Source organism: Protomyctophum bolini (assembly GCF_963924005.1).
Source record: "Protomyctophum bolini genome assembly, chromosome: 3".
Taxonomy (NCBI): Eukaryota; Metazoa; Chordata; class Actinopteri; order Myctophiformes; family Myctophidae; genus Protomyctophum; species Protomyctophum bolini.
Window position 1 is genome coordinate 50,576,463 of NC_137864.1, and position 24,358 is coordinate 50,600,820.

The 24,358-nt window shown below is 42.4% G+C and overlaps 1 protein-coding gene across 1 annotated transcript; it reads left to right on the forward strand.

Annotated features, from left to right (window-relative positions):
• Window positions 1-2,122: 2,122 nt before the first annotated feature.
• Window positions 2,123-22,386, forward strand: LOC308313396 (solute carrier family 24 member 2; the record flags this gene model as incomplete). The annotated part of the gene is made up of 9 exons (XM_080760496.1): window positions 2,123-3,085; window positions 15,761-15,796; window positions 16,264-16,375; window positions 17,583-17,675; window positions 19,246-19,322; window positions 19,543-19,680; window positions 20,237-20,326; window positions 21,563-21,729; window positions 22,137-22,386. 9 exons carry the CDS (start codon window positions 2,123-2,125, stop codon window positions 22,384-22,386), a joined length of 1,926 nt encoding a protein of 641 aa, XP_080616622.1.
• Window positions 22,387-24,358: the final 1,972 nt, after the last annotated feature.

Consider the following 24,358-nt stretch of genomic DNA (forward strand, 5'->3'; position numbering starts at 1 on the left):
TTTGGGGTCTCGTGCAGCCTATGCATTATAATGGTCAGGTCCATATCACAGTGCTCAAAGAAATGTACCTTGTGTCTTACCTCCACCAAAACAAGATTCACACAGTACACATCTATTGGTCTTTGACTTTGTGCAGTGCAAGCAGTGTGCAGGCCCTGAAGATAATCTACTGTAAGTACATCTTCTCAGGCCCTATAATGAGCTTTTCACTTATCAGGGGCATGCAGCTCTCACAGAAAGGGCTCAGGGCAATGTCAAGAAGGCCACTCATTTCATTCATTATAATGAAATTAAATGTGTGTGGTGTTTTTGTTTCCCCAAATCTATAGTTATTTATTGGTTTGTTTAGTTCGATTTTTACAGTAAATATTTTTATGTAAAATCACCACAATTGACAATTGATGTGTTTTAAATTTAAACTCCACTCAGTCCTGGCTGCAATTTCGGATAATGTTCAGTTCAAACTATAATTAAACATTTTAAATAGAAGTTTTGATACCGTTACCACTGACATCTCACCTCATCAGTTCTGGCAGTTACAGTTACATCATTATTAACCATATATGTATTCACTATATTTAAAGAGTAAAGACATATCTTTGAATGAATCATATAAACCTTAATAATCTCAGAATTACGTTGTGTTATTCCAAGTTTGTCTTGAAATCGTGTTGCCTGAAAATGTATTCACTTATCGCTGCCGTGTGAGCTTAATCACTATAATCTTTCTATAGAGAGAATGGAGGACAAGGTTACACTGCCTTTAGCGTCTTATACAAGGCTATTACGTACAGTTTCAGGGCTTGCACCTGTTGCACTCTGTCACGGGGCAACCCGTGCCCTATAGACACTAGAAGACTCTACAATATAAAACTGGTCATGATAAACACACACTGCACAGATGCTTCCATTAATTGACTGTCATCAAGCTCCTTGGAGGGGTGGCCATGTGTAGCATCATATACCCTTATCTGTGTTGCCTAATTCTATTGTAATTGTTTTGTGTGATGTGATGCCTTGGAAAACATTCAGACTCTAAATGTGTAATTGTATAGTTGGTCTAACTCATGGGTCATGGTTTACCTGGTTTGAGTAGATTGGTCCAATTACTAATCATTGTGGGTGGGGTCTCACCTGGTACATAAGGGAGGCTTGTGGAAATGTTTGGGAGGGAATCAGTTTAGCTTGAGACTAACAAAGGAGACAACTCCAGGGGAGAGCTGGCAGGGCCAGGAAGGCATAGCCTGTTTTCAGTTTCTTAAGTTTTTGTTTTGTTGTTTTTCCTTAGTTGAGTTGTCAAGTGTTTTCTTACTTTCTGTTATTTGAAAGTGTATTGTAAGTCTTTATTTGTGAAGTATTATTTTTGCCTGCACAGTCAAATCCAGCCTGGGTCGGTCACTCTGTGTTTTGAGGTAAATAAAATACCCAAAAAGATCTACATTCTTGGACTGTCGATTCTTGGAGCCTTGGCCGTTCGGGCAACTTTACACACTCCAACATCACTGGGGATTGTACGTTGATAATGATAATGAATGTATTTATATAGCGCTTTTCCCAACAAGGTTACAAATTGCTTTACAGATAAAAGAGCATTATAATAACCGTACACGTTAAAACGGCATATATAAAAGCAACACAAAATCAATGGGTAACAGTTAAAACAAAAATAACAGAAGATAAAAAACAAAAAAAAATGTCATGCTGTTTGTTAGTATAACGACTACAGTATTGTTTACCAGTGACCTCATGTATTGAAACAAGAAGGTAATTTATGACTGCACGATACCCAGGTTTTCACCAGAAACTGAAATGTTCTTCTTCAGCTCACCCACTGAAAACTAAGTAATTTGTCCCATGTGCCATTTTCTCTGTTTCTTCCTGTCTTCCAGAGACTAATATGTGGAAGCCTGTGAATGTGCTCGACCCCGGCATCAGACCTCAGGGATTCCATTGTGTCTAGACGGCTGAGGGGCAAGCGGTATGCCAAACCACCGCTGATCCACTGTCAGCCCTGTCAAACCCCTGCCCTTGTAGCCACCTCAGCAGCAGCAGCAGCAGCAGCTTGGCCTTGAGGGGGACCCCAGTAGGTGTTCCTCTCTGACTGTGAGCACCTGCAGACGCCATGTTGGATCTGATGCTACCAACCAGGAGTCGCGGCCGGGACGCCACGGCTTCCGGTAAGGCCGTCCCTTCTTCTTCTTCGTGTTCCTACGCTCCTCTCCGAGGTGCTCCCGGCGCCTGCTCCCGACACAAATACCAGAACATCAGGAGAAAGCTGCGTCCGGGACGGATCCTGGGTCTGGTCGTCAGCCTGGCGGTGGTGTGCACAGTGTTCTCATTGAGTGCCTTGACGCTGGACACAGCGGTGGACCCGGGGCGGGCACCGGACGGCGCCGGGGAGGCCGGCCCGGTGCCCCAGAGAACTCTCCTGGCAGAAGACACGCCGGTGTCTTCTGCCAGGAAAGCCCACAGGAACCACGGGTCAGGGTCAGAGTCCGAGATGCCCCAGGGCGACTACCCCACGGACTACTTCTCACTGGAGGAGAGGCGCCAGGGCTTCGTGGTGCTTCACATGTTAGGCATGTTGTACATGTTCATCGCCTTAGCTATCGTCTGCGATGAGTTCTTTGTCCCGGCGCTCACCGTCATCACCGAGAAGCTTGAGATCTCGGACGACGTGGCGGGGGCCACCTTCATGGCGGCGGGCGGCTCGGCCCCCGAGCTCTTCACCTCCGTCATAGGGATGTTCATCTCTCACAGCAACGTGGGCATCGGCACCATCGTGGGCTCGGCCGTCTTCAACATCCTGTTCGTGATCGGGATGTGCGCCCTGTTTTCCAAGGAAGTGCTGAACCTCACGTGGTGGCCTCTGTTCCGGGACGTTTCCTTCTACATCATCGGGCTGCTGATGCTCATCTATTTCTTTCTGGATAACCAGATCACCACGAGGGAGAGCGCAAGCCTTCTGTCGTGCTACGTGTGCTACGTGACCTTCATGAAGTTCAATTCCAAGACGGAGCAAATCGTCAAAAACCTGCTGGGAAGCAACCAGGTGGACGAGCTGGAAGCACCTGCACCGCCCAAGGTGAGTCCTCTGGTTCCACAACCATCTGAATTAATGTTTATTTCTGTCCTTTTTACAAAACATGGATAGATACTACAGTTTAGTTTACAAGTACAAAATACGCAATCATACATGCAATCCACAGTACATACAAATAAAATATAATACCGGAGCCTATAACAATGTAATTATGTATGACACACACACACACACACACACACGCGCACGCACGCACGCACGCACGCACGCACACACACACACACACACACACACACACACACTTCGATTTCTTTATTTGAGTCCACATTTATAAAATACATTATCAAGGGCACAGATATTTTCAGTTGCTTCTGATATACTACGCACTCGAAACATTGCGTGTGAATGTTTCACCACTCAATTCACCACTTCAGTCTGTCATATTACCAACACCGAAAGTAAATCATGGGTACAAAAAGCACCTTCTCCACACACACACACACACACACACACACACACACACACACACACACACACTGTTTACAACTTAACAACGTTTTTGCTTTCAGTTTCTTTCAAACATGGCCTTGTAGGCGTTTCTTATTGTAAACCAATCCATTACCAGAGCCAGTTCACTTTCCCTCCCTCACACAATAGCTTGACAAAAATCTAAACAGAAATAATTACAACTGGCTACAAATCAAAGAATGAAAGAAAAAGGTATGTAGGGATGATTTCTTGAGGGTACATGTGACACTCATGTCATTGGTTCTTCAATTAGATTAGATAGACACTGTCCGCAAGTCAGCAAATATGGTACATACACTTTGACAGTGTAAGAATGGGTTCTCTCAGGGTTAAATGACCACTCAGTATCGAGTGGTATCTGTGTACAGTGCACGGATCTAAATTCAACCGTTTAGAACGAATGACGGCATATGCCCAGAAAACAGGAATCAACCTAACTGCATGCAGCTGTGACTCAGGCCATGCATGGCTTCCCAGAAACACTTCTAAATGAAATCTAAAACAATATGGGAGAACAGTCTTCTAAAACAATATGGGAGAACAGTCTTCTAAAACAATATGGGAGAACAGTCTTCTAAAACAATATGGGAGAACAGTCTTCTAAAACAATATGGGAGAACAGTCTTCTAAAACAATATGGGAGAACAGTCTTCTAAAACAATATGGGAGAACAGTCTTCTAAAACAATATGGGAGAACAGTCTTCTAAAACAATATGGGAGAACAGTCTTCTAAAACAATATGGGAGAACAGTCTTCTAAAACAATATGGGAGAACAGTCTTCTAAAACAATATGGGAGAACAGTCTTCTAAAACAATATGGGAGAACAGTCTTCTAAAACAATATGGGAGAACAGTCTTCTAAAACAATATGGGAGAACAGTCTTCTAAAACAATATGGGAGAACAGTCTTCTAAAACAATATGGGAGAACAGTCTTCTAAAACAATATGGGAGAACAGTCTTCTAAAACAATATGGGAGAACAGTCTTCTAAAACAATATGGGAGAACAGTCTTCTAAAACAATATGGGAGAACAGTCTTCTAAAACAATATGGGAGAACAGTCTTCTAAAACAATATGGGAGAACAGTCTTCTAAAACAATATGGGAGAACAGTCTTCTAAAACAATATGGGAGAACAGTCTTCTAAAACAATATGGGAGAACAGTCTTCTAAAGCAATATGGGAGAACAGTCTTCTAAAGCAATATGGGAGAACAGTCTTCTAAAACAATATGGGAGAACAGTCTTCTAAAACAATATGGGAGAACAGTCTTCTAAAACAATATGGGAGAACAGTCTTCTAAAACAATATGGGAGAACAGTCTTCTAAAACAATATGGGAGAACAGTCTTCTAAAACAATATGGGAGAACAGTCTTCTAAAACAATATGGGAGAACAGTCTTCTAAAACAATATGGGAGAACAGTCTTCTAAAACAATATGGGAGAACGTAGTCTAAGCTTCATTTACTCCATCGTGTGATTGTTATCGCTTGCCATCAATAACCTGGTTTTGGTTGGCAGTCTATTAGCCAAGCAACCCTACCCAAAACCCAAGCCTAAACCTAACCTCTCAGGAAGCCATACAAATTAGTTTTAATCTGCTACAGGTTAGTTTTAACCTGCCACGGGTGAGTTTTAACCCGGCCACAGGTTTGTTCCAAATGGCCATGAATGTCGGTGGCGGTGTTGTCGGACTAATGCCTGTCGGACTGTTAGTATGTGTAATCAGTCATGTTATGGTCTATTCCTGTAGACTCTACAGCAGTAGAACCATGAAGGTTTAAGGCTACAGCCTCTCTCTACAGTGTAGAGAGAGGCTGTAGCCTTAAACCTTCATGGTTCTACTGACGGATTCTGGATGTTCAAATCAAATGAAAAATACTTCAATGTTTTCAAATAGTTAAGCAGCAACTTTAACATCAATGGGCAGCCTGCCCCTTCTTTTTAACTAGGACACATGTTTTCTTTTTTTTTATAGCTTTGATTAACATCAACTACAGTACGTAATTCATTTTAATCACCTCGTTCAGTGATCATAGTTTGAGAGCTACATTTTTACTCACTCAGTGGATGAGTTTAGACCAAAACGTTTTATCAGAGTAATTATACCAGGTTTCACAGTTGGGATTTCTGTTAGAAAACCAGACGGACTTCCTTGATAATTGCACACATTTGCACACTGTCTGCTCTGTTTCAGTTTGGTGGAAGAAGCATGGCTTTGAGGGCCATAGTATTCGAAGGTCAAGAAACAGACATGATCATACGTGGCGCATTTAGTCAAACTAGTAAAAAGAAAAACCCCACAAAATTAAGGCTATGATATTATTTATTGTCACATTTGTCTCCATCTCTTATGTGTTCTGTCTGTCTGTGTGCAGTCGGAGTCAGAGCTGTTGCTCTCTGGTGTTGTAATCACATATGGAAGTCAGGTGATTCTGCTCAAACAACGTCCTAGCGCAGCATGTCTGTTGTGTACAGTGGTGTGAAATATGAACCCGTCACCAGTTCTTCAGGGGCATATACTGAGCAGTTTCACAGACCATTCACTTATTGACTTGATTTGTTTTGTTTAGTTTTTTCTTAAAACCCCCCTCAAATGACATTTGATGTGCATATTAGTTGTAATTATAAAATTCCTGTATTAGTTTAGTGGTTAATTAACTATGAGCCATATCAGTTTGTGAAAGTAATAACAGATATAGGGACCGCCACCCCGTAACCAGAAGTAATTATTTGTCACACAAGTGTCCAAACATTACATTGTATGAACATGAACAGCCTGATCTTGTATATACTGGAGCAGTGGTTTTCAACCGTTTTGAATCCCAGGGCTCACTATTTTTATTCAGAATTTTAGCCACGGACCACCATTTGATGAGGTCTCTCATACCCAAAACTAAAGAGTTTTTAGTTTTTGTCCACAATGCTGTATTTATAAGAGAGATAACAGGCAAACGATCAAAATAACAATTCTTCTACATTTTCTAATTGTGTAGACTTCTTGTAAATTAATGAAGTAATTCAGATGTTTAACAATAATGTAACTCTTGAGATCGTAAAATGAGCGTATTGTACGCTCTCATTTTCACGAGCGTATGATGATAAGAGGAGTGCTCTCATCATCATACATCAGCCAATGAAATCCTCACATTCCGTGCTACAAACACACCTGCATACATTTTTTCGCTCTCAAGAGTTAACCCATTCTGAACGGGAACCCATTTTGGTGTTAGCATCATGTTATGCTTTAGCTATTGAAAAATAGCAGATCTACAAGCTCATAGCGCGCCACCGAGTGGCGCGCTACGAGCTTGTAGGTCTGCTATTTTATAAAAATCGAAGAACGACTGACATTTTTAGAATCTGATCTCGGGTCAGAATGGGTTAATCGGACCAGTGTGTCCAGTGGAAACCTCGTATGAATCTGATCTCAGGTCAGAATGGGTTAAAGATCAATAAGGGTCCAAAATGTGGTCACCAACTCTCCATCATTTAGCTGGGGACCACCTGGAATCCTCTCAAGGACCACTGGTGGTCCCCGGACCGCTGGTTGAAAACCACTGTACTGAAGCATCTACAATATAATATTAGGTTTGATTGACTGTCTTATAGACCCGTATTGACGTATTGCATGTCAACAAGGGTTCAATTAAAATGTCACTCTAAGAAGATTAGAGTGCTATGCTACCACAACTGCTTTGTAAATAAAGGTCAGTGAGCCCACTGACCTTTATTTACCGTGACATGACTTTTGTGTCATTTATGCTGTCAATTCAACAAAACCTTAAAAAAAAAAAGCAATTATCTTTTTATAATTTTATTTATATTGATAAGGAACGTGTTCAGAGCAACATATCGACTCTCAATTGGTTCCCAGCGGAAGGTTCCCGGTTCGATCCTGGGTTCCCCCAGAGTTAGTGTCGAAGTGTCCTTGAGCAAGACGCTGAACCCCTAATAGCTCCTGATGAGCCTTGCATGGCTTCCTCCACCGTTGGTGTATGAATGTGTGTGAACGGGTAAATGACGTAATGCACAATCTAATGTGCTATTATAAATGCACCATTTACATACAATGGTTTGTTTTATCCTCATCACACCCTTCTCAACGCCTTAATCTCAACCTCACTGAAGCATTCCTTGCGGTCTCTCTGGGAATAGACCTTTTTTCACAGCAGCCATTTTGACATTAAATAACACAGCTGTTATGCTAGAACCCTATAGCGTTCTGTGGAAATAGCAGATCTGCAAGCTCACATAGCGATGGCAAGTTGCAAAGAGATATGATAGGGTGTAGACTAGAGGGAAAAATGGAGCGGACTTAGTACATGGGTCAACTATATTCCATTCAGGTCAAACAGAGTCAGGGTGCTGTCGTCGTGTATGTTAGAATCAGGTTCCCAACCACTAGTACTAATACCACTGGTGGCCCAAAAAAGGAGGACAAATTCAGAGTTTTAGATCATTGGAAAGGCTCTGTTACAGTAAATTGAGCAGAGCCTTTAGCCTTAGTATCATTGGGTAATTAAGCGCTATATGGTTTGTTCCTCAGTCCGTCTCACATCAAAGATGAGTCGGCTGAGTTGGCAACAGCTTTCTGTCGTCGGGCACTTGATGTACGGTTTTACTCGCCCCTCATGTGTCGGCGGCTCATGCGTTAATCCCCCAGGTTAAATCTGCATCAATCCTATTAGAGCCACTAAGAATAGACGGCTGCAGGGTGGGGCCAGAAATCATCGCAGAGTCACAGAGTGAAAATAAAACGCCTTCAGTTGTAATGTCACCGTGTTCATTTCACGGAGCATTTTTCCTGTTGCACATAGTTTGTTTTGTGGTGATTTGATGGCAGTTATGGCCGTGATGATGATGATGGGACATGAGTTGGTTTTGTTGGTTGAACATTCTAAAGTCTCCAATCCTCTCTGATCCCCCTGATCACCTGCTTATACCCGCTGTGACGACGGCAAACAAACACAGGACAGCAATCTCCTCGCTGTCACTTATACCCCCCGGTGCGTCTTGGCAGGTGTCTTGTGAAACATGCCATTCAACACTGTGCTTCTGAAATGCAGCAGAAAAAGGTACAGCAGTGTCATGTCAAGCACCGCCAAATTAAAATGCACTGTACTTGACCACAGACCACCTTTGGTGCGGGGCGGGGCCCCCTTCAAGATTTGGGTTGTTAAAATGTTTCTAGATGAACTATTATGTCCAAATAGCTAATGCATCTACTAGGATTAAAGTGGTGGTTAAACTGATTTTGATGGTATATTAACTAAGTTTGCCCGGGCCCCCCTGGAACCCCAGGACCACACTTTTTTGAGTGGTGCAACCACTCCCTTACGGAGCTATGTGTGTGTGTGGGTGCCTGCCTGCCTGGCTGGCTGGGTGGGTCTGAGCACGAAAACAGCATGGTTGTTTTTCACCACCTGTGCGCAACCTAACACACACAAACACACACGCACATATTAACTGTATATATATGGTGATTTCGGGTGTGTCAGTACAGTACAGTACAGTACAGTACAGTACAGTAGAGGGTACAGTAGAGGGACCCCCACACGGTAACTCTGTCATTTCTCAACCTTTTCGCACCGGCACCCTGGGTGCGTTCCTGTGGGTCTGGAGCTTCCCCCACCCCCCACACGGAGTTGCACCACTCACTTCACACGGGTGTGATTTTTATCCTCTTTCCACGTCATGTCTGCCCAACTGCTGGGATGACTTGGAATGCAGTGAGGTTTTTTTTATATGCCTCGTTGCACCCTGCTCGTTGCATCCTGTCTCTGAGCAATGAGCATCCAGAGCAGTGTCAACTGACAGAGAGCTATACACATCATTGTGATGTTATGTTAATAATCAGTCTTGTTGAACAGAAGAAAACAGCAACCGCACACTCATACTATGTTTTTGGACATTTGGTCTTCTTAAGCTTGCAAAACGTTTTTGGTTACTTGGACACTATGCACTGAGTTTTGAGTTGTGCGGTTACTGCTTTCTTTTGTCGCCCTGATTTCATTAGCTCTAGCATCTCACCTAGTGTTTTGTTAACAAATATAAGGTAATACAATTAGTTAGTTGTTTATGGCTTTTAGTAAATAGTACTTGTTATGATGGTGATAATGATATCACATTTCCTCATAAAAGGCCAATATAAAGCAGGCTGACACTGATCTGGGGCCAGTCTGGCTAAGCCTTTTTCCATTGGGATTCGGTCAGGTTGAACTGGCATGTTTCACAGCCTCAGGGATCCTCCACTCCAAACATTTGGTTATAGTTATAGACACTCACTGATTGTTTTGCAGTACTGCATGCTATAGTATAATTCTGTTGGAAATAATCAGTCAGTCAACTATACTTTATATCGTGTTGAACTTGTACATTATAAAATGTATAAACACATTAATCAATAAAATAAGTTGATTCATTTCCAAGGTGAATTTGAAATACATCCATGGTCCATGAATTGGCTATAGAACTGTTTTGTTAAGGAAAATTAATTATTATGCTTACTAAGCTAATTCTGTCCCATCCATCAACCGCTTCTGTCAAGGTGCCATTGAGCTAAGTTTTCAGCTTCCATCAGTGTTACGGCCCAGGCTTGGTCTCACATAAATTGTGAATTTATATTGCGCTTTTTATCCAAATTTACATAGATGTGCATTAAATTCACCCATTCATACACCGAAGGCGGAGGAAACCATGCAAGGCACCAACCTGCACATTGGGAGCAATTAGGGGTTCAGAGTCTTGCTCAAGGACACTTCGACACTAACTCTGGGGGAACCCAGGATCGAACTGGGAACCTCGCGTTTCTCGAGTGTTCTACCGGCCACTCTACACCTGAGCCACTGCCACCCCATTACATAACAACATAAAAGATGGACTCCTTCCTTCCCAGTCCCCAAACAGCCAAGTCACATAAAAGGTTTAACATCCCACAAGTCAAGGATATATTTGACATTTAAGATAAAAACATGAACCTCAGGGTGTATAAATCATTAAATCCTAAACACAAAACAGAACTCCTACTCTTACTAACATAAAGGAAACCAGAAATACAAATATCTAACCAAAATACCAAATATACTGTAACTAACAAACACAGAGAAAATAATAACAAAAAGAGAGGTCACCCACCCCTTCACGCCCAAGCCATTACATTATCCTAATTACAAAACATAACAAAGTGTTGTTGTTTGGAGGCTGGCTATGAGGAAGAGTTCCATCTTGCGTTAGCGACCCATTTCAAGGGTGAGGTGAAGGAGCGTGCATGAGGTAAAAAGAAACTATCTATTTTTAGTCTCTTGAATCCTGGGCTGAGCCTCTGAGCTATCACCGTTCTGTCCTGACTGTGAGGTCAGTATAGGTTGCAGGTTACTGGTACTTGAGAATTTACAATAAATACAAACTAGAAAATGAAACCATCAAAGTGGAAACGATAGTCTACACATATTAGTGAGGATGAAGCAGTAAACGGAGAACTCCTGAACATCATGTGAAGATTGTTGTGAGAGTTCACACGCAGGGTTTAAAGTCACCGTTTCTAAAAGTGGAGATCTCTGCCGATTAAATCCTAGATAAGTCCCACAGCTTGGATGAACGGTCAAGTAGACAGACACACTGCAGGTGCTACTGGTTGACGGAGACGAACAGAATAGCCGCCCTGCCCTTAGCTATTTGTTGAAGGTCTCAAAAAATAAAACAAACCTGGCTGCAGCCAGTGACTGGAATGACCTACAAAATAAAGACAAAGTGAGGCTGAACCCTCAGCCCCGTCTGCTTCATTGGCTTTTTAGGTCTGCAGTCATGGGTTCGGTTCTTGTGTGCATGTTAACTGTGTTATTCTGTGTGAGCAATCTGTGAAAATAGCAGGTGTACATTACAAGCTCATTGTACAGTAAGCTTGTAGATCTGCTATTGTCACTGAATAGATTTGGTGTAAATACAAGAATATAGTGGGATTTAGTTTAAGTGGTTGACTTCTGGCTATATTACAGAGTTTATGGGTTTCTTTTGGAAACTACTGTGTAGTGTGTACCATCATTTCTACAGTTAATGTGGTATACAAAAACATGACTTTGTTGTTCTGTAAATAGTTCACAATGACTTATCTTTCAATGCTGATATAGTGGACCACCACATGCAGAATCACAAACTACAGTATTTATGAACACAGGTTTGTGATAGAAATATGCATATAGTTATACAGTGTGCAAGCGTGTGTATACAGTATGTGTGTGTGCACACAATATGGGTGTTTCCAGTCATTCAGCCATGTTCACTTAGCCTGGCATGCATGGCCAGACTAATATCACTGCGTAGATAGAATCTCTGTGTGGATGTCCAAGGGGGGGGGGGGGGGGGATTAAACAAATACCTGCCCCATATTTCTGTACTGGTATTCCAGGTAGATCCCTCACTACTTTGGAGGGAGTGAAATCCAACTCCCTCAACTGAGCGGTGCCAGACCAAATCTGCAAGAGGGCAATTATTTTTGCAATGACAGATTCGTCTGGTTTCCAGGCTAATGTTCACTAGCCAAGTAATGGTTCTCAAACATTTTCATGTCAGTTATTTGTCCACCGTCTCCCGTCTGGAATTGTATGCCAGGGACACCCATAGGAGATTTGTTTTGTTAGACCTTTTCAAGATATTTCAAGATTTTTCAAGACAAAGACAGTAGAAAGCAGCTATATCACACCACCAGCAATACAAGGAACCAAATCATGTAGAATTTACAGTAGATGCCTCCCTCTATTGCCCATCAAAATGTTTTCTCTAAATGATGATATTGAGTGGCCAGGCCTGATTCTGTCAGGCAGGCAGTCTAGTGCTTCATTATAATGTCTTCTAGATTGGGGATGAACAGAGGTCCAAACTTTCTTTAGACATTACTAGTATTTATTTTTTTATATAATAATGCCTCCTTGAATTTGTTTTGCATATGGTTGCTGTCGAGTGGAATCCTAGCCTGTCAAAAACTGTTTTGAAAAATTTACTTAATTGTGTTCTAATGAATCAAATGTAGTTATTAAGTATAAAGTGTATAAAGAATCTCTTTATTACTTTTTATTGGTTAAATATTTATGAAACCAACCACATTCACTTTCCAAAATAGCGTGTGTGTGTGTGTGTGTGTGTGTGTGTGTGTGTGTGTGTGTGTGTGTGTGTGTGTATCCATACAATGTAACTCAGACGAACATGCACTGTGCTGTCCGTGTTTGATGGCCGCCTCAATGCTTTTCCAATGGAAGTCACGCGGTTTGACCAAACAGTTGTGTGTGATGGGGGGGAAATCAAACACAAGTGTTTGGTCAAACCAAGTGACTTCCATTGGAAAAGCATTGGGGCGGCCATGAAACACAGGCAGAGCACAGCACAGTTGTTCTTTATGTGTGTACGAATCCTCTGAGCGTGTAAAAATGGCCCAATTAAGTGCAGTGTTAACCCCCCCACCCCACCCCCTCTCTGTGTAAGCTTCAGAGCAGCAGGTGCTGAGGGCTAATAATGTCTGTCCCAGGAGCCTGAACATCATCATCTCTCTCTCTCTCTCTCTCTCACGCGCACGCAATTAAACACTGTCTGCTTTCTCTCTGTATTTCCACTTTCACCTTTTTATTTATGAATGTAATTTATTGACACAGTATACTGACTCCAAATAGGATTGGATGTAATGGTGATCGTATAGCCGCTAGGGTAAGGATACCATGCCAGGAAAGAAGAGAGTTTGAGGCTTTTACCACAAAAAAAAGTAAAATGTTTTGAACCAAGGGCCATGGAATCTGCTCTGCCTGTAGGGATATTCTAAAACAATGAGAATCAATCATTTGTGTGTTTGTTTCCCCCCCATTACTGCAGGTTTAACCCATTCTGACCTGAGATCAGATTCATACGAGGTTTCCACAGGACACACACTGGTCTGATTAACCCATTCTGACCTGAGATCAGATTCTAAAAATGTCAGTCGTTCTTCGAATTTTTCAAAAATAGCAGACCTACAAGCTCGTATCGCGCCACTCGGTGGCGCGATATGAGCTTGTAGATCTGCTATTTTTCAATAGGTAAAGCATAACATGATGCTAACACCAAAATGGGTGCCCGGTCAGAATGGGTTAAAGAAGCAGTCAGTCTTGGGGGATTTGACATAATACAGGCTACATGATGTGTGTTTGTGATAGTTCAATATATACCATATGGATGACACAGGTTTACAGGGCATGGCGATGATTGCATGCCGTGTTCTTTAATATCCTGCACAGACCTTTAGTAAGTGTTTGTTTATATAAATAAATAATGGAGGCTAATAATGAGACCTAAACAACAGGAGGATAGAACCCCGCCCCCTGCTGTGAGCTGACGTAAACAGCAGCAGGTGTCTTCTCATTCACCTGAGAGGGATTATCGATGCTCGAAAGTCTGAGAATGAACCTTTCACTAGATAGACATGACCCTGGAGAGAAGGACTCTTTTGTTTTTGTTTAATGATCATTATTACACACTTTGTTGTGTGGCCCAAAACTCAGACCAGACCCCATTGCTTTGTGTGGAATTTGTTGACGACTTTAGTTTTTTTTTTCAACAAAGGTTCATGTTTTAGGTTGTTATTAGAGAAAGTAAAAGATGAATGTTATATATTTTTTCATTTGCTGCTTTCTTTTGTTTTAGTGATTTTAAAATGCTGTGTGTGTGTGTGTGTGTGTGTGTGTGTGTGTGTGTGTGTGTGTGTGTGTGTGTGTGTGTGTGTGTGTGTGTGTGTGTGTGTGTGTGTGTGTGTGTGTGTGTGTGTGTGTGTGTGTGTGTGTGTGTGTGTGTGTGTGTGTGTGTGTGTGTGTGTGTGTGTGTGTGTGTGTGTGTGTGTGTGTGTGTGTGTGTGTGTGTGTGTGTGTGTGTGTGTGTGCGTGTGTGCGCACACAGGGGCACCTAAGCTAGCTGTGTAATATCTGGCTGTCCAAGCTAGATATAAAAACAACCTATCTACAGTATATAAAAATATACAAGTCAAATATATAAGTCATCAGCTTCCTCATACCATAAATCACAAAACATGCTGGCAACATATAACCACTCAAATGTGTGCCTCATTTGTTTGAGGCAACATGGCTGTCCTGTACCCTACAGAATATGTCCTCTGAAGAAATGCTGGGGTTAGATTAGTCTTACCGTAGGTCTGATTTATACTTCACTGTGCGCCATATGTCACACACTGAAAAGTGTCCTCTGTCTCTTCAAAAGCAACACATTGCACTGTCTGCAACACATTATGAACTTGTAAATCTGTTGGGGCGTGACACCGTCCAGCGCACAACTAACTATAAATCACCCCTTGAAGGGCATAAGACCACTTTGGTAGATATTTGGGTTGTGTAGTTAAATTGCCATGATGTAACTCCAAAGGTGGGCAAGACATTTAAAAGTATAATAATAATAATAATCTCCAATATCTCCACTGACTAGGAATTGATCATTCAAAATATATGCTCATCATTGATCTCCATTGTACAGTGAAGAGGCTCAGGAGGAGGAGCTCTTTTAGCCAAATAAACTCAAACTAAGCTGATTCTCTGACAGAAAGAAAAAGTTACATCATGGCAAGGTAACTACAGCGGATAGTTTTGAGTTTCAACATTTTGACAAAGTTCCTTGTCACAAATGATTCTCTTGTTTCTGTAAAAATATAAATTATATAATTTGACAGATTTTCATTCCAGTTGGCCACTGCCTTGGTATAGGCCTACTGTACATCCCCCTTTTGCAGAACTAGAAGATTTTATATTAGATATACAGTAAATATCTTATTAAATGAATTTATGAAAATATATAGGCTATTTTCATTCAAATCATTAAAATGAATGATGCTGAAATGGAGAACAATCACTGATACCGTATATCTGACTTGTTTCTTGCCTGATCCATATTCTAGTGTGACATCCAGTAGGTTATATTGAACATGTCACTGACATGTTCAATAACCTATACTGGATCAGTTTAGTTGGTGTTGTTTCAAAAACGTTATTGTGACTTTGTTCATTTTGAGTGTGTTTATATTTTCAAGTGGCTAATCGGGTTTACTCATCTCATCTAACTGTTTACCCATTTTATGCCCTTATACATTTGAAACTTTCACTGCTTTTTTCCCCTCACATATCCAGATGTATTTAACTCTCACTGTGTGTTTTTCTTTTTAGGCAAACGAAGCTGGAGAGGATGAGGGCAAGCTCACGGTAAGATGTGCAAGAGTGTGTGTGTGTGTGTGTGTGTGTGGTCTGAGTTCCTACCCACCACGATCGATCCAAGTAGGCCGGTGCCCAACCGGCACCACTCTAGTGTGTAGAAAGATAAACAAAAACACGAATTGTTCATCTCTACTGTGACATGGTGTTTATCGATGAAATGGTGTTTATGCGTTTCCAAAAAATATAAAAAGCCTATAGTTCGTAATACACAATAAAATCCTCTGTATTAATTTATCAATTTGAAACTCCCAACAAGGTACAAATGTCCATTTGGTTACTCTTGAAAAACAAAAGGATATATCCTCATGACTTCACCCACTGTAGTTTGTTGTGCCTGTCACAGTGTATACACACACACAACTGAGCCTTTCTCCCAGCCTTACGTCTGTCTGTCTGTCTGTCTGTCTGTCTGTCTGTCTGTCTGTCTGTCTGTCTGTCTGTCTGTCTGTCTTCAGACCAAGCCCAGGCTGCAGAGGGAAGGCAGCTGTGCATCTCTACACAACTCCCTGATGAGAAACAGCATCTTCCAGCTCATGATCCACACACTCGACCCACTTAGTTCACATGGTACAATTGATGTTGATGGTACAGACACACACACACCCGCCTGCATGCACACGCACGCACACCCGCCTACACACACACACACACACACACACACACACACACACACACACACACACACACACACACACACACACACACACACACACACTTTAACCATTTATTTTTTTCACACAAAAAAAAGAATCAGTGAGGGCTCATTGAGTCAGCAAGGGAGCGGATTGGGATTGGGCCATAGTCATAGATTACCAAACACTCAACTCTGCATCAACTCAACTCTGCACTACTCTCCCTCTCAATTGTGGTTCAATTTGAGTGTAAGCCAATCAGAAGGCGGAATAGAAGTGACATCACACATTGTGTTGTGTTGTGTGTATGGGTGCGTGCGTGTGTTTTGCCCCTACAGTTTAAACCTGAGGCTGTGTAAATGTTTAACATGTGTCCATTAGAGAATAAAATTACATTAAAACAAAAAAAGTATTTTATGTATTTGAAATACAGAAAATACTAGATCTGAAAGTATTTAGATACAAAATACATCTCATTTCTTCCATCCCAGCAAAATACAAATTACAAAATACAAAAAAGTATTTCAAATACGTATTTCAAATACTGCCCATCTCTGCACACACACACACACACACACACACACGCACACACACACACACGCATACACACACACTCAGGGGACATATACAAAAAATATTGCTGCTGTCTGACAGAAACCTTATCGTCATATTCAATGTATTTATGTTTTTTCACAATAAATGAATGCTGTAAGTTATACTCTGAAATTGTCGTGCAAAGGTAGCATGCATCACAACATGTTGTGGGCTTGTTTTTTCGCAAAGTTTCTTTTTTTAAAGATTATAATGACATTCACAAAATAGGGACACCAGGTTGAAAGTGATAGCAATGTCTCTGTGTTATATACATATTTAACCAATGAATAGTATTAAGATGCTAGGGTGGTGCAGTGGTAAAGTATCTGCCCACTACCGTGAATGTTGTGGGTTTGAATCCACCTTCTATACGTATCTGCCCACCACCGTGAATGTTGTGGGTTTGAATCCACCTTCTATACGCGCACACGCACACACACACACACACACACACACACACACACACACACACACACACACACACACACACACACACACACACACACACACACACACACGTCTGATTCACCGGTTGGTTGTGTTTCTAGAACAATTCAAAGAGAAGGCATCAATCCTCCACAGAATGGCTAAGAAGAAGTGTAAGGACGAGGGTGGTGGTCCCAACGGTCTTGGTGAGTACAGTAAAGTAAAACCACTGCTGCTCTGATTCATTCTTTGCTAAATGCTATGATCAGCCCTGAGACGATGCTGGAAATAGTCTATCAAACCACTTCATATGAGACATTATTGACAGTTCAGCTCATATGAGATGGAAGCGTCCAGCGTGTGTCCTCTCCTCTACCACCTTTACTTGCAGGCGTATGCAAAGGGAAAAGGCTAAACTATGTCATTTAGGTAGCATATTATGTAGACGTAGCATTCTATAGTATAGTGTATACTTGTACTTTCATTGTACATATATTCTACTGTTAAGATGGATGGTTCTTAGTTTATTTATAATCTTAGGTGACTATTTCTATGCATTTGATGTATTACCTTGTGTTCTTAACTTCTTACTTATGGTATCTGCTAGTTGCCTAAATTGTAAATTGTAATGCTCTACAATCTACATCACTTCTTTATCAGTAAGATTCCCAGCTATTATTTACCCTGACTTCTTTAGAGCTTTTTTTTATCCCACAATTTTTATAAGCCATTTATTTCACACAGTGTCAATTGTCTATATGTAATCCTGGGCGCTACACTCTCTCTGCCAACCTGGGGAGAGCAACAGACTGAACTCATTCATCCTTCATGCATATATGCATTAGGAGCCCAAGCCTCTTCTTTTCACCTGACAGTGGGGAGTTTCCCCAGTTAGACAGTGTGTGGAAAGAACACTTATTCCAAGGTGCCCTGACTGGCCAGGGGGAGGCAGTATAGAGACCAGGATTACTGTTAGGATTGATGTTTTTTTGTGAGGGTACCTAGGCCTAGGGGGGGACACGGGGAGAACATGCACTGACGACACCTACAGCGTCCCCCGTAGGAAATTGAACCCAGGACCTTCTAGCTGTGAGGCGACAGTGCTACCGACGTGTCCCTTTACTATAGCGCTTCTTCAATTTTAGAGTTTTTTATTGAGCATAGAATAGGGTTGTAGACAGGAAGTAATGTAGTACATATGTCATGCTTCTTTTTCTATTTTTACATACAAATACAGAGAACAGACAGGGAACAGGACAGTTCTGGTCGTACATGGACAGAGTTGTTTTTTAGTTGGTTTGGTTACAAAACTGACACTGAAACAAAACAAAAATTGGACTAAACGAAACGGGACAAGAGACAGGACGAGTAACGACCCCCCACCCTCCCACTTGGAACTTTGACGCCTTTTTCTATACATTTGTTTCAATAGGGTAAATAGTAGTAATAGCCAGCAGGGATATATGAGAAGTAGAAAAGAGAGAAAAATAGACGGAAGTATAAGGAGTGGGGTTGGTGTGCGAGTAGGAGGGGAACATCATGGTTTATAACCATTGGTCTATGGGATGTTCAGCAGACTTGAGAGATTCTCCAGGTAGGTTATTGTCGGACCCCAGGAGGAGATGAATCCTCCTGGAGAGCAACGTAGATCGATATATAGCGCTTCTTTACCATAGAAATGCAATGCTGTGAAAGTCACTGGCAGCTTTAAAAACAACTCTTTCTGTCTTTCCTCATTATCTTTCTTTCTTCTAGGAAACAAAGGCTCCACCGTGGAGGCAAAAGACATCTCTAAGAGTTCCAAGATGAACGTGTCCGTGGAGGTCACGCCACCAATGAACGGCAGCATAGGAGGAGACGTGGTGTGGCTTCCATCTTCCTTATCATCATCATTGTTATTATCCTCACTCTTGAGTTTATAGGGCTGCAACTATAGATTATTTTCTGAGATAATCTATCAGTCTATTACTTTTTACTTTTTCATGAATTAACGCCCTACTTGATCACACAAAAGTATCAAAAGTAGCAGATCTTTGCGTCGCGTTTTCACCCGACAGAGACGATATACATGTTCTTCCTCAGGCTTATGATGAAGAGGAGGATGAGGACCAGCCCCTGAGCCTGGCCTGGCCAGACACCAACAGGAAACGTGTCACGTACCTCATCATCCTCCCCATCGTCCTGCCCCTGTGGCTCACACTGCCTGATGTCAGGAGAGAGGTACGCACTCGCACTAAAACAATATGACATATTGCCTCAGTACTGAAGGGAAATCATTAACACAATTATCGTTTAACAAAGAATCAAGAACGTTTTTTAGAGGCGTATATATATTGTACAGGGAGTTTTAGACTTGAAACGTTACTCCAACATAAGGAATATTTGGAAATGGCAGATATTCCAGCCCACCTCCTAATCTGTGACATACAGAATAACTCCGTAAAACATAAAGATTGATTTAAAAGATTGTCTAATTTTTTGGGTCAGAACTGCTATAGTGATGTGAGCAAGTAATTAATTAGTTGATTCAATAATCAAATGATAGGGCATCCGCGTGGTGCAGGATAAAGTTCCTAGTGTCCACCTCTGTGGAGACCGGGGTTTAAACCATTGCACCATTCCTGAGGCAGAATCAAAAAATGCTTTTTAAAGCAGTTGTTCTCAATGTTTTCATGCCAAGGACCCCCAAAATGATGTACATTTCACAGCGGGTTCACAGAGCCCTAGTAGTGTATGTAATCGATTGATAGGTGATTCCTTTTTGTTGTTATTTCAGACATCCGAAAGGTTTTTTCCAATCACTTTTATTGGCTCCATCAGTTGGATCGCCGCCTTCTCTTATCTGATGGTGTGGTGGGCTCACCAGGTAAAACACACAGGCACACGTGCACGCACACGTGCACGCACGCACACACACACACACACACACACACACACACACACACACACACACACACACACACACACACACACACACACACACACACACACCCATTTTGATCAATGGGCGTCATCATCTATCTCCTCTCATACATATTTAATATGTATCTGTAGATCTTCTCTTCTCTTCTCTTCTCTTCTCTTCTCCCCTCTGAAATTGGTCTAATCAGGAGTCAGGTCATTCTATGTGTGAGCGTGGCAGCTAATCCCACCTAATCTCCCTGGCTCCACTCCAGGACCAGATGAGATTCTATTCTGGACAGTGTCAGTACAGCTCAGCTGAATCAACCCAAATATATCTCAGCATTTTAGTATAACAAGTCATCCTTGATAGCTTTATCTGCCTTTCTTTTTTTTCAATGTTTTTTTTTATTGATAGATTGAAAGTAGACTGACAGGAAATGGGGAGAGAGATGACACGCGGCACGCCGTCAGGCTGGCTCAGCAGCCTAGGTGCCCAGACGGTTGAGCTAACCACCCGGGCCTGCCTTTCTTTTTTGATGTTGTCTCTCTTACTAGTTTAGAAACTAATCAAAGGTGCCTCACTGCGAGGGACAGCGAGGGCATTATTAAACTAATCAAAGGTGCCTCACTGCGAGGGACAGCGAGTGCATTATTAAACTAATCAAAGGTGCCTCACCGCGAGGGACAGCGAGTGCATTATTAAACTAATCAAAGGTGCCTCACTGCGAGGGACAGCGAGTGCATTATTAAACTAATCAAAGGTGCCTCACCGCGAGGGACAGCGAGGGCATTATCCGGCAGCGGTAGCAGCCACAGCGCTGCCGCCAATTGCCGCCAACAGCCGTGGCAGTGTTTCCTCTGCCGTGGCAGTGTTTCCTCTGCCACCGGCAAAGCCTCCTAATCCGCCACAGACCGGCGGCTGCCGGCAACTGCCGCTTGCCAACCGGCACATGCCGGCAACTGCCGCTTGCCAACCGGCACATGCTGGCACCTGCCGCTTGCCAACCGGCACATGCTGGCACCTGCCGCTTGCCAACCGGCACATATGCCGCCAGCTGCCGGTTTTGCTGTCAAAGATGCTATTTACCTGCAGGCTGCTGTAAAAGTTACACCAGATTGTTTCATGTGATGACAAGAATAGTTCCATCATGGTAGGCTCTCTAAGAGGTTGACTGACTTGTTCTTTTGATGAACTCAGGTTGGAGAGACCTTCTGGATCACAGAGGAGATCATGGGTCTGACCATATTAGCAGCCGGAACCTCCATCCCTGATCTCATCACCAGTGTGATCGTTGCACGGAAGGGCCTGGGTGACATGGCTGTGTCCAGCTCTGTGGGATCCAACATCTTTGATATCACTGTGGGGTGAGTCCAGCATCCATGATCCATCCATCAATCCATTCCAGCAGGCCACAGACTTCCCTTTCTGTGGCCACGTTAGCCGGCTCTGACTGGGGATCCTGAGGCGTTCCCAGGCCAGTGTGGAGATATAATGCCCCCCACCTGGTCCACGGTCTGCCCCATGGCATCCTGGATGTGCCTGGAAAACCTTCCTTGTGGATTTGACTGTTTACAGCTTACAATGTGTCACATCGTGACATGTAGTTAGCTTGTAGATGCGCCATTTCCGCCATGTGACACCGTCGAACAAAGAAGAATTAAATAAGGGCTTATGTTGTTTATAGGCACTCATTTAACCCAAATAATATGAAAATATGAGTGAAATAAAACATAATAAATGTAAAATGTCTCGTCTCCTCTTCCTCTCTCAGGTTGCCTTTCCCCTGGCTGATCTACCACTTCATCAACGACTTCAAGCCGGTGCAGGTGAGCAGCAACGGCCTCTTCTGTGCCATCGTGCTCCTCTTCCTCATGCTCATGTTCGTCATCATCTCCATCGCCGCGTGCAAGTGGAGGATGAGCAAGATGCTGGGCTTCTGCATGTTCCTGCTCTACTTTGTCTTCCTGGTCCTCAGCGTGATGCTGGAGGACAAGATCATCACCTGTCCCATCACCGTCTGATTGAGACAGGTACAGCACGCACGGATCTGAAGTCTGAACAGAGACGTACGCATGAACACATGCATGAGCGCGCACGCACGCATGCACGCACACACACACACACACACATGCGCGAGCACACGCACACGCACACACACGCACACGCACACAAACTTACAACCTGCCTGCAACGAAAATTCACCATCACTTGGAGTATAGCATATGAAAAAAGTATAGTTTAAAGCAAAATGCCAGACACAGTGAGGGCTAACCTCAGCAACAATCTTATACCCACCCGGTCGTACTGTATACACCCACCCATCAGGCACACACAATACACACCCGTTCCTTACATAGCAATCACAAGTTGCGAATGGAACATAACAGCTAGGGACAAGGACTGACCTTTATCAATCCTCCACGTTGATGTCTTCAGATGGATCATTGATCTTCATGTCAACCAATAGGAGCGAGTTCCCTCTCCGTCGTGTGACTGCACTCACATGCTTGCATTGGTCAGCAGCTGCATGAGCCAATCACAGCCATTCAACCTGAGAGAATCAAAGATGTGTTCGTGTTTGTTCAGAGTGCTTAACGGAAGGGAGGAAACCAGCAGTATTCCACTGGCACACATACTCTTATCAGCAGGCATTACAACCTGTGGGTTGTCCCTCTTACTTGAACACAGGAAGTGCAACATTGAGGGGGAAAGAAATCACCAAAGAGTGTAACATAGAGGGAAAAAAAATGAAAGCATGAGTTTAGCGTTGTTCCACTGTATGCGTGACATGTGTCAGATATGACTGATCTGATTGGATTGACCAGCTTCAGTTTGGCCCATCCACCGGCCCCCAACAGCACAAACTAAATACTTGATTGTCTTCAATGACTTGGGAACATTATCATGCATGATGCAAACACATTGGATAACGGAAACATCAGCGTCACGCCCCGATGGATAAAAACTGAAAATGCTGGATCATGTTTGCAGTGCATGATGACGCAACAAGCAAGTGACAAACCTACGAGGGTATGGAGTCTGGACAGCATGTGAAAATGTATTATCATTATCTATTATATATATATATATATCTATTACAAATTGTTAACCACAAGAGTGGGTTATTTTTTTCTTTTTTTCGAACCTGGTTATTTGTAAAGCGGATGTTTCATGTAAAGTGTAACTGGGTTTCTTTTTGCAGTATTTTGAGGCAAAGCCATTGATGTAACAAAATACTGTACTGTATATGAAAGCAAATTATAATCATTGTTTTTCTCTTGGACCTTTTGATATCAAGTAAATGTAATGTATAACAGTATGTTTCCACTTCTCCACAGGCCATCTGGTCGTTGTAGGCTTCTTGTATTAATTAAAATCAAATAGGCCCATTTAGGTTCCCCTAAAAGTCCACCTCTGCTATATTAGATTAATAGTTTACACAAAGAGTATAGGCATACAGGTGTTTTCACACCAATTTCGTAAATAGATTATAATTGTGATAGTAATCGGTCCCTAAAGGGGAAACTTCTCCAATTTTGAGCTTACTGTAAATCCCATAGAGCACCGAAGTCCTGACGTAACTCGCTCATCCCTTCGATTCCCCTGGTTCGCGGAAGTAATTTCTCTATGGAGAATAACATGGGGTGATCTTAATATCGTCTACTATAAGCGTTGTGGTCCAAAAATAAACAAGCTGTCTCGGCGTTATTGTCAGGGAGGTGTCTCTGTATCGTTTGCAACAGTCAGTCACTCATATATGATACAGTCTGCTTCTAGCGAAAATCTAACTAATTCAGCAGCAGTAACATTAGCGTTTTCTCTCAGTCAGTTGATTCTTCATATCCATATGAGTGAAGCGGCCGGGGTGACATGTCTATTTTTCAAACACAGTTCTTATATGAAGCAATCTAAAAATCCTCCTATGGCGATTTCAATGCAACTAAACAAATACATGAACCTGGGGACTGACGCCCTCTACTGGAAGTGACGTCA